The following is a 10230-nucleotide window of genomic DNA, read 5'->3' on the forward strand; positions in this document are numbered from 1 at the left end:
GGCTCGGCTCGTTTCACAGAAGCTCGGGCTCGGGCTTGATAACGAGCTTTATATTGGGCTCGAGCTCGGGTTTGCTTGACAAAGCAAAGGCTCGGGCTTGAGCTCGTAAAGCTCGTTTCAATTACGAGCTCGGGCTCGTAATCGGGCTCGGGCTCGATAACAAGCTATTTTTCTCTATGTGGTCAGATTTTTATGAATTATGGTGCTAAAATAAGATTTTTCAGTAGGAGACTAGAGCTCGTTTGGGCTCGTAAGCTGCTCGGGCTCGAGCTCGGGTGTAAACGAGCCTCATATTGGGTTCGGGCTCGAGCTCGTTTGACTAACGAGCCGAGCCCGAGCCGAGCTTTTACCAAGCCGAGACCGAGCAGCTCGGCTCATTAACAGCCGATAGCACTAGAACAAACGCAACCTAAAGGAACCGACAACCAGTGACTCAAAAGTGCATCCACGAGGTTCGGGATGCAGTTACATCGTATTTCCACTGTGGGTCGAAATGAGCCAAGCTAGACCTAGCTCTAGCTCTATCATTTTATTTTCGAACTAAGTTCGAGCTAACTCATTTAATTTCGAAGCAATGTAGAGCTATTCACGCATGGCTTGTTTAAGATATCCCATGATAATTTAAGATTATTTTGGATGCCCCCCGTTTTTTTTTTTTTTTTTTGAATGTAGGTCCTCATCTTGGAATCTTACTTATATGGTTCGAAGAAATAATCCCCATTATAACTTTAGCACATAATTATAATACATTCTATTCTACATAATCTATATTAATCAAAAAACAATTATAAAATAATAATATCATCTATTTCTTATACAATAATAATAGAGTAATGCATAATATATAAAATTATATACATATTTGCAATTTCAAGCGAGCGGAGCCAAATTCCAAGCAAGAACTCAAACTAGCTCACCACCAGCTAGCTTATTTGGTAGCTCTAATAAAAAATGGATACCATATATATGCATTACAATGTCTTTTTTCAACGCCGGGCTTTGCCATTTTTCTGGTATGACAAGTGAGGGCAGCCGTTGTATCAAAAAAAAAAAAAAAAAAAAAAAAAATCCTGGCTTGACAATCATCCCATGTTAAACCTTACGTGTCATGTCTTCGTGGACCATGGCACAATTTCAGTTTAATATTCTTTAAGCAGGCTCTCGAATTGTTTAGTAATATGACCCCGTAAAAACAAGTTACAGTAACTTACACAGCATGCATTTTTTCCCGAAAAAGGAACGGACGAAATGGGATCATATCCCAGTCTGTCAGCTCAAAATTTATGGCCTGCAAATGTGCGGTTTCCCCCAGAGATTTAGAAACCTACGTATTGAACATCTTGACCATTATCATGTCAAGCGGCGGCAATATCAAATCATAAGATTAAAGAATTCATTTGGGTTCGCATGTAGTTAGCTTTGATGCCAATTATTTAGTTATCATATTAACTCATAATAGTGTGATGACGTATCCAAAAGAGTATCCACATGCAGTCCGAGCCTGCAACTACCTTGCATTCTTGCATGCAGAAATACATGTAAAAATATCGTTAGATTATTAATTATCTTGACCCTATACTGGAATTCCAGAGTGCTAAACATGAATTTTTTTCCTATTCAAGAATTATGGCAGCAAAAAAGAGAGAGCTAGATTTCTCTTCTAAGTTCACAAATGATTTTAAAGAAACAGAGTTTGAACCTCTACCTGGACGAGCTGACTGTGATGCAACCCAGAGGCTGGGAAGATTGGAACAACAACATTCAGAATCTGCACACGTGACATCTCACGTGAGATGCACGAGCGTACAACTGTCTTCTCTTCTATTTTTTGTCGCCTAGGGGGTTCTTGTATCTTATGCGTAGTATGAAAAAATATTTCCATGGCATTGATATCTACAAATTTCAACATTAGCATAGTGAAATACAGTAATGTCATGAGAAATATTCTAGCAATGAAATAATAGAGAGAGAATCTTCTTTATTTTCTGTCGCGAAGAGAAAATACTGATTTTTGAAACAACAAATTGAAGCACACACTATGAATAAATATGATAATGCCAGCATCCTGGTTAGATATCAGATACTATGAATAGGATGGTAAAACATGAAAGCCAGTATACGATTTTGGATAATTATCTGCCATCGACAATCTTTCTGGAGTGATGAGCTGGATCTTGCTCATCAGGTTCCTCGAGACCCAAAGGCACAAGCAAGAACTGATCCAATAATTAGCATGCATCTGATTGACTGAAGATACCATACAAATGATGTATAATAGTTGGAGGGGCAGTATGCACAAAATCATAGAGTTAACACCACTCAAAGCAGCTACCATCTGTACAGCTTTCCTGCTTTTGGCAGTCAATTTAGTAAACTTTCCCAAAGTAAGGACCTCTCCAGGCTTGTCCTCCTAAATATGACCTTGAGGTCTCCCACCTCTCTCAACCTCTCTTGAAGCCAACACTTCTCAAGCAGTGGAATTTGCTGTAACAAAGAGTATGGGGACAAGTAAAGAACCATCATATCATGCATTAGTTACAGATATAAAAGCATCGATGAAACAAATAATTAATTTCACATAATAATTCCAGGAAATTAAAAAAAATTAGATCTTGGACCTTTGACATCCATAGAATGTAAGACACTGCATGCTGAGCTTGAATTTGAGGGTCCTCAAATCCATCAGCTGAGACATCCAAGCAGGCATGCAATAGTTGCAGCTCTTTGCTCAGAAAAAGATCCAAGGCAGTGCTTTTGTCATAATGATCTTCTGAAACATGGGCAAGTGCTTCTTGGTCTGTGGCAAAGTGCTTAACCCAACACTGAGATAGGAACCGCCGATGAACCCACAAGGCCTTATAAAAATTCAAAAATTAAAAAAAAGATACTATCATCACTGTTATTTATGAAGAACCAAAATTTACAAAAGGTTTACAAGAAAAAGCACAGACATTTGTCTCGTAAAAGGACAATGCAAGAATCCATAACATATTTCATTGTTGAGCAGGGAAGCACCAAACCTCTCTCCCCACATAGCGTTTAATAAGCATCTCATTCCACTTGAGCTCTTCCTGTCAAAATCATGTGGCTGGTAATTTTATTCCACTGTTTTCGGTCTACTCACTAAAGAATATCATTAAAATCCTATAAAAATGCCACAAATTTTTTTTTTTTGTGAAAATAGTGAAAATAGAATGAACGATGACCCCTCTAATCTAGAGAGATAACAAAGCTTAGACTAGGACCTTTAATAAAACCAGATAATAGTAAAATGAATCTTTATTGCGAGGAAACAAGATAATTAAAAGGTAAGACAACAGTATACTAAGATTTCTTATGACTTAGAGTACGCATAGCAAGAAAATTATACCACCCATCCAAACGCAACTTCAGACTTGTGATCAAGAGAGTCTCCCACATCTTGTTTAAAAAGACTATCTTCCAGCAATCTAAGCATCAAGCGCTGCAGCCAAGTAGGGAAACAGAAAATCAATAGTAAAATTGCATATTGGTAATATATTGCTTATTGCCAAAAGACAACATATACCATACTAAGGGAAACTAAATTAACTAAAGAAATTGATAGAGGCTAAACAATGCCAGCCAGCAAAGATGGAAACCCAAAACTTCCATAGATCAACTTATTTAAGATCTCCAAGATGTTTAGCTAAACAAGTCACAAGGAGCTAATACAATGACTGTGATATTATATTCCCACTATAACACTATAAGTGGTCCCCTTGCGAATTCTCTTTTCTATTTCGGATATAGTCTCAACCTTTGATATGTTTACCTGTCTGTACTTGGTGTTTACAACTCAAGAGACCTACTTTCATGACTGATTCAAACTCAACACTCACTCTAATTCTGTGATTGACCTTTGTTGAAAGTTGACACCCATCCAACACTTGGTTGTTTCGCAAGTCCACCAAATCAATAGCTACAGTTCCCCTAAAAATAGAACCTTCCCTAAATTCCCCTATGCTGGGAAAGAGTACAGACTGCAGGCTAGTGGCTAGATCAGCCAATTAAACTGCACAATGGAGAAGAATATGATATCTAAAGTTTACAAGGCACAAATCATGCTATGCGACTAGCTTAGTAGCAAAAGAGCAATCCAAAAGAATTTTATAAAGACACTGGATAATGTTTAATTTACTACATGCGCATCCCCTTAAACAACAAAGAGATCTCTTGAAAGTTACAACTTGCATGGATTGCACTGACTCCACCAAGTGAATACTGTAGAACCTGTTAGCAGTTTTTCTGGCCTCTCATGGTATTTTAATCAGGAATATCTATTCGAATCAAATTTACTGGTCAGCAAAGGTGCAATTAGAAATTTTTACAATGGTGGTGGTATCTTCTCCTCGATGTTGTTTTCGTTTGGAAATGATAATCACAGTAAACTTCTCGTGTACAAAGAAAGATAGGAGCAATATAATCTAGAATCCTTGCAGAATGATAGTTATTTTTCAACAAACCTTCAACTAAAAACATACAAAATAATGGAAATAAATCCTATAACATTAATAGCACTATCAATTTTGTTTATTAGTTATTTTTATGAATTAGAAGTCTCCAAACTGATATCCTAAGCAAAAAGTCACTGCTGACAGAGAAGCTCACCCTACGATAATGGAAGCAGCAGTTATCAGCAACATGCAATTCAGCCCATTTTCTCGATTTGTACAGCTCGTCAAGAACCTGCAAACATATGTTGGCATTAGGCACATCAATTATGATAGTAATTAAACATGTTTTGATTAGTCAAAGTGATGCGGCACTAGATGCAGTCAGCAGGTGCCATGACTAGTCAGACCAAGCCAAGTAACCGGAGCCAGCAGGTTAGCCAAAGTGATGCAATGCAGCAGATTGCCGGATTTACCTATAAATTCTCCATTAGAGATAGTATCAAATTTTAGCCAGGTTTCTATATTTGTAGTAGAATAATTCTTGCTTTGTACTAGGTTTAATATCTGAATTAGGGTTAGGGTTCATATCCTATAAATATGCATCTAATACATTTTGACATGTTAATAAAATTTCTGAAGAAAACTTTCTTCACCAAATGAAGAATTTTTCAATCCAGTTTACTTCATTTGGGTGTTGATCTTTGAAGTATTATCCTGGCAATCAAATCGCTCGTCACCTTTCTGCTATGCTACAAAGGACTAACTTTACAGAGATATGTGCAGAAAAAAGGGTTGCACGCCACTAAAAATAGGCAGGAAAATCAAAGAGTCTTTACTACATTTTGGTGAATGAGAACCAGCCTCAAATGGTAAAACGGTCAAATGAATAAAAAGCAGAACTCAGTTTACTGGTTAACCATATAACCTCTTTAAGAACTCTAATTAATACTCTCCATGAATGTGATAAACATACTTTTTAAATCCTTCGAATTATCAGACCTCTGTTATAGGTATACAAACACTTGATTGCCCAAAAAAAACCATGTCAAAAGTCTAATATAACCTGCGCTCTTGTCATGTAAAAAGTAAGCCAGCAACGATGATTCCATGCACGATAGTTCATTTTTGATCTCTGCAAAAGTAAAAGAAGAAACATAAGCATAACAGAAGAAAAAAATTATGAATGCCAAAAATTGTTATTTGCTGCCATCCTGGTGCCATATCACAGGCATAAGGAGAGTCCATAATAGAGCCGCATACTGGTGATGTCAATGAAAACCCAAGAATTATAGAAAAACAAAAGTTAAAGAATCAACAATGCAAAAGACTATTTTAGAACTTCAAGCAGAGTCGCTGCTTTCCCAATATATAGTGACAAAAATGAAAAGGCAATGCAGATATAAATTATACTTATTTTTATTCCCTTTTTTGTTTTAGGGTGTATGTGTGTTGGGGGAGGGGGTGTTGGGTCTTATGAGTAATATGAGGAAACAACAGGCTACAAAAGACGAGATTCCCTAAAAGCATGCAATGAGTATACAAACACATGCAAGTATCAAAGCATTACATAATCATGCATAAATTTATAAGTAATATTTCTCATTCAGTTCTCACATTAGATCATATCCCAAAAGAAACAAGAACACTCTAGAGTTAGCAACCTTTGCACCAAAGAGGAAAAAAAAGGGGGACATCACGGATAGAAAGGGCAATGAGGTGAAGGATTATGATGAAGTTTTCCCTAGACAAGGACCATGTCACTTGATAGTTGATATTCTCCCTAATAAAAGAATCCACCAAGAACCATCAAGATCTCTTGTGCAGTTATACATCCTTGCTGGTAGCATCATACCATTTATCAGACGGTAAACAACAAAACATTTCAAAGAAAAAAAAATTCATAAATAAGCTTTTGTTAACAATTAAAACTAATAAACTTCAGATTTTAAAGCATATGTATACTGAACTAAAATAAACCTCTCCTATTTTCTTCACAAGCTCAGATTCTTCTTCTACAATCTCCTGCAATTTTTGAAAATTATCTGCAACCTTCTTGATCACCCACCTCCTGAAAACAATTGATGTTTTATTAAAACCACTGATTTACTTGATAGAGAAAACTAGGAAGGCAATACAAAGTAAAAAAGCACATCTGATACAGAATAATCAAGGACAATTTTGTTTAGAGGTGATAAACTCAGAAAAGGAATAGAAAGTGTGGGTTTTTAACTTTATTAACCATTTTGAGAAGAAGCAACGGTCAGATTTCTCTCACCAGCCTTCCTGAGGAAGAATTCTGACTCTTGTTGTTTTTGAAAGTTAATTGCTTGCTAGGATTTTAATTTACAGGAAACCGCAGCTTCTAAATAGGTCAATATGATGGTATCCTACAATTTTTTTCCCATGGAAAAATTGAAATGCATTATAGGAAGGATTGGATAAGGAGATAATATCATAAGAGATGCCTGCACCTATAAATCAGAATACAGATGCAGGGCAATATTGAAACCAATGACACTACCTGTTACATCCAATAGAAATTTCCCCTTCCCTTATTGAATAGGACAAGATTTGAAGTTCACAGAACAAAGGGAATATTACCTATGACTCCAGGCATATTCACTTTTTGGTGAATATGAGAGAATGAGCGAGGATAGCTCGAGCTCATCCATAAATAATGACAACTTATATTTCCTTGAAAGTACTAGCTTCCTGCATCACAGATTAAAGCAACTATTATGCATAACTAACAAAGCAGAGAGGGAAAAATATATGTTTAGAAAGCTATATTTGTTGTTTTTATTTAATTATCTATTCCCTACCTAGCAAATGGTTTGGACAATTTATGTTGCCACATGGCACCTTCTATCATTATATCATGAAGTGAACCATGCATCTAATAGAATATTGATATACCATGATATAGCCCGAGCACCTAGAGTATTTTCATGAGTTTTAAAAAGCACTAGGTTTATAGAATTATTTGGATTATGTCAAGAGTTTAAGAATATAAGTCAAAAGCTACAATCTAATCTTCTGCAACATTTACTAGTCCTCGAGAAAATGCATGAAGATTATGTATACTTTCTAATGAAAACCGGTAACTAGTGCCCTCATGCATCGATGAGAAAAAGAGGGCATGTCATTGCATTGTTTTAGCAATTAACCTAATAGGAATGAAGTTTGACCGAGAAAGAAAACTTCATATACCACTATGAGGGGAGAAAATGACCTGGAATTCCATGCACTGCCAAAGTCACAGCTTAGAATTAAAAGAGCCCTGGTGTGCTTTAGTATCTCATTTTCAAGCAAATGACTGGAATTTGCCAGGGCAGCTGTATCCTCAGGAGCATCTAGATTCAGAGACAAGTTGATAGACCCTTTATAACTTCTGGTTACATCCTTATATGCATGCAGAGCAGCACTATATAGTTGAGGTAACACCTGAATTGAGATGGCCAACTTATGATTGTAGTTCCAGAAAGCTGTCTTGTCATATTGGATTACGCCAAACTCTGATATATCTGGATCCATGATTCCATCTGGGGATTGAACGATGTTGGTTGATTGGGGTAGCGAACCACCTAGATCCTCATTCAATGATGCAAACTGGGATGGATGTACAAAGCCTATTTCATTGCTGCATACATGTGAAGAATATTAACTGAAGAGATTTAAAAAAAGAAATGAATTGAGAAACCTTAGCCCTAAAGGTGTTGGAAGATAAGTAAAATTAAACATATAAGGATAGAAATAACAAGAACAGGAAGATTACAACTACCGATGTTAGCAATTCAACCACAAACACTGTCACAAGCAGATTACTTCAAATTACAGCACCAGGGTAACACAAGCAAAGCATAAAAGCAAAATAAATAAATAAACAATTGTAAAAACATACAGAAACAGATATGAATAAAAGCTAAAGCTTTGACAGTAATATCATCACTCCAGTTCTACTAACTATTAGAATGACGTAGTCAATGAAAACATATCAGGGACACTAGATCATGCCCATTGTCATGTTACCAACCCAAACTAACTGAATCCTCCATGAGGAGGGATTTCCGCAGAAGTGATTCAATTAACGACCATAATGTGATTCATGACGTGTGCTTGTACATAAGTAATAATTGGACTCAAAAGTAAACACGAAAACATGGCGATGTATTAAAAAAGAAAAGATTCGTTTGTGTAAACTTTTTTAGAATCTATTGAAGCCAGCTCAGGAAGATCTCCTGGATGAAGTAAATAGACCTTCGATATATATAGGAAAAAAAGCAATTCCCCTCAACTATGAGCTTACATGAGACTGTCGCGTTCCAGAATAAGTTCGAATTGCTGCAAAAGCTCCATTCCATCTCCTCGAGGGCGCGAATCCTCTCCCATCCTTTCAACTAATCACCAAGAATCCGGTTCTTAGTAGGAGTAACCAAGACGCAGTTGGGAAGAAAGAAACGGATCGGCTGTTAGAAGAATCCGAATCCTAAAACCGAACACTAGAGCATCTGACAGGCCGGGCCTGGTTGCCCTGGATCCCGCCCTGCCTCCGGCATCAAAGTCTGAAGCCCGAGTCCAGCCCGGCGAAAAATGGAAGGGCCCGGGCCCCACACGAACCGCTCCCCACAAATACACGGGGAGAGAGAGAGAGAGGGGGGGGGGGGGGGGGGGGGGAGGGGTGGATTTTGGGTCTCCGGAACGAGGTCGTGGCTTCCGCCGGACCGGAGGAGGGAGAGAGAGGAGCCACAGAGAGAGAGAGAGAGAGAGAGAGAGAGAGAGAAGAGGAGGAGGAGGAGTTCCCGCCTACGGGCCGTGACATGGCTCGGGGGTGCAGTGTTTGGCGGCGAGACACAGAGAGAGAGAGAGGGGGGAGCCGATGGGAAGAGGTGGGAGGGAGGGATGGAGAGGTAGAGGAAAGGAGGAGGAGCACCTGTTGGGAGCCAGGATCGGGGAAAGATGGTGATGGGCGCCGATCAGGGGAGGAGGGCGGGCGACGTCGAATTAGGGATCCAGGACAGCTACCTCTCCGGCTCCCACTTTACGCACTCCCCAGGCCGGCTTCGAACTCAGACCCGATTACTTATCGGGTAGGGCCGGGCCTATGCTCGATGTCACGAGCCGACACACTGGCCCAACCTTGAACCTGGTCTGGCTGATAAACTCCCAAGCCCAATCTAAGACGACACGGCTAGGGGTAGCAATTTTAGCCAATCCATTGGGTACATCTGATTCGACCCAAATGGACAGGTTTTATCCAATCCATTTAAACTTAAAGGCAGGTAAGGATCTTAAATTCAATACTTGAAGCAGGTTTAGATAATGGCATGCTCCGCCTTGAATCCAATCCGATATAATATAACCTTCGTTCAACCCCTCCCTTAATATCTTTTATTTAGGAATTTATTATTATTAAAATTGGGAAAACATTTATACTTGGTGAAAATTACAACAATCTATTATTTTATTTATTTTATTAATAAGCCCTCAATTAATTTGATTTATGTATAAACTGTTTTTTAAAAATAAGATATTGTAGTTGTTGATGTACACTAGAATTTTCTCTACTTGAATCAAAAATTGAGTCACAAAAGAATAAGTTTTACACTTCTTCCGTTTATGTAACTGTTGTAATCTTATTAATTATAACTATAAGCTATAACCATCGGAGCCAACCTAAGCTGTTTTGTCTACCTGATCCGACCCGCCATTACCTGCATCTACTTTACCCAACCTAACCCAAGACAAAGTGCATGACAGTATGGGTAATAAATTTTCAATTATGGATCAGGTACGAATATTGGCCAATCTGACCTAT

The 10230-nt window shown here is 38.1% G+C and overlaps 1 protein-coding gene across 2 annotated transcripts; it reads right to left on the reverse strand.

The window, feature by feature from the left end:
* Nucleotides 1-1944: 1944 nt before the first annotated feature.
* LOC103706918 (protein prenyltransferase alpha subunit repeat-containing protein 1-B) lies at nt 1945-9491 on the reverse strand. 2 transcript variants are annotated; one of them, XM_008791186.4, is made up of 11 exons: nt 9346-9491; nt 8722-8812; nt 7648-8055; nt 7017-7127; nt 6393-6483; nt 5479-5547; nt 4630-4707; nt 3371-3463; nt 3021-3071; nt 2619-2855; nt 1945-2484 (listed from the first exon to the last, which is right to left on the reverse strand). In XM_008791186.4, exons 2-11 carry the CDS (start codon nt 8802-8804, stop codon nt 2362-2364), a joined length of 1344 nt encoding a protein of 447 aa, XP_008789408.1. In that variant the 5' UTR covers nt 8805-8812; nt 9346-9491; the 3' UTR covers nt 1945-2361. The 2 variants fall into 2 exon arrangements, with proteins under 2 accessions (XP_008789408.1, XP_008789409.1); XM_008791187.4 differs by having other exon boundaries at nt 8722-9474.
* Nucleotides 9492-10230: the final 739 nt, after the last annotated feature.

The sequence above is a fragment of the Phoenix dactylifera genome, chromosome 18, assembly GCF_009389715.1.
Source record: "Phoenix dactylifera cultivar Barhee BC4 chromosome 18, palm_55x_up_171113_PBpolish2nd_filt_p, whole genome shotgun sequence".
Classification (NCBI taxonomy): domain Eukaryota; kingdom Viridiplantae; phylum Streptophyta; class Magnoliopsida; order Arecales; family Arecaceae; genus Phoenix; species Phoenix dactylifera.

Coding starts and splice junctions, on each gene's coding strand:
- LOC103706918 (XM_008791186.4), bottom strand. CDS start 8,804: ATGGGAGAGGATTCGCGCCCTCGAGGAGATGGAATGGAGCTTTTGCAG. Junction 8,056..8,721: donor CTGGAACGCGACAGTCTCAT/GTAAGCTCATAG, acceptor ACATGTATGCAG/CAATGAAATAGGCTTTGTAC. Junction 2,485..2,618: donor ACATTCTATGGATGTCAAAG/GTCCAAGATCTA, acceptor TCTTTGTTACAG/CAAATTCCACTGCTTGAGAA.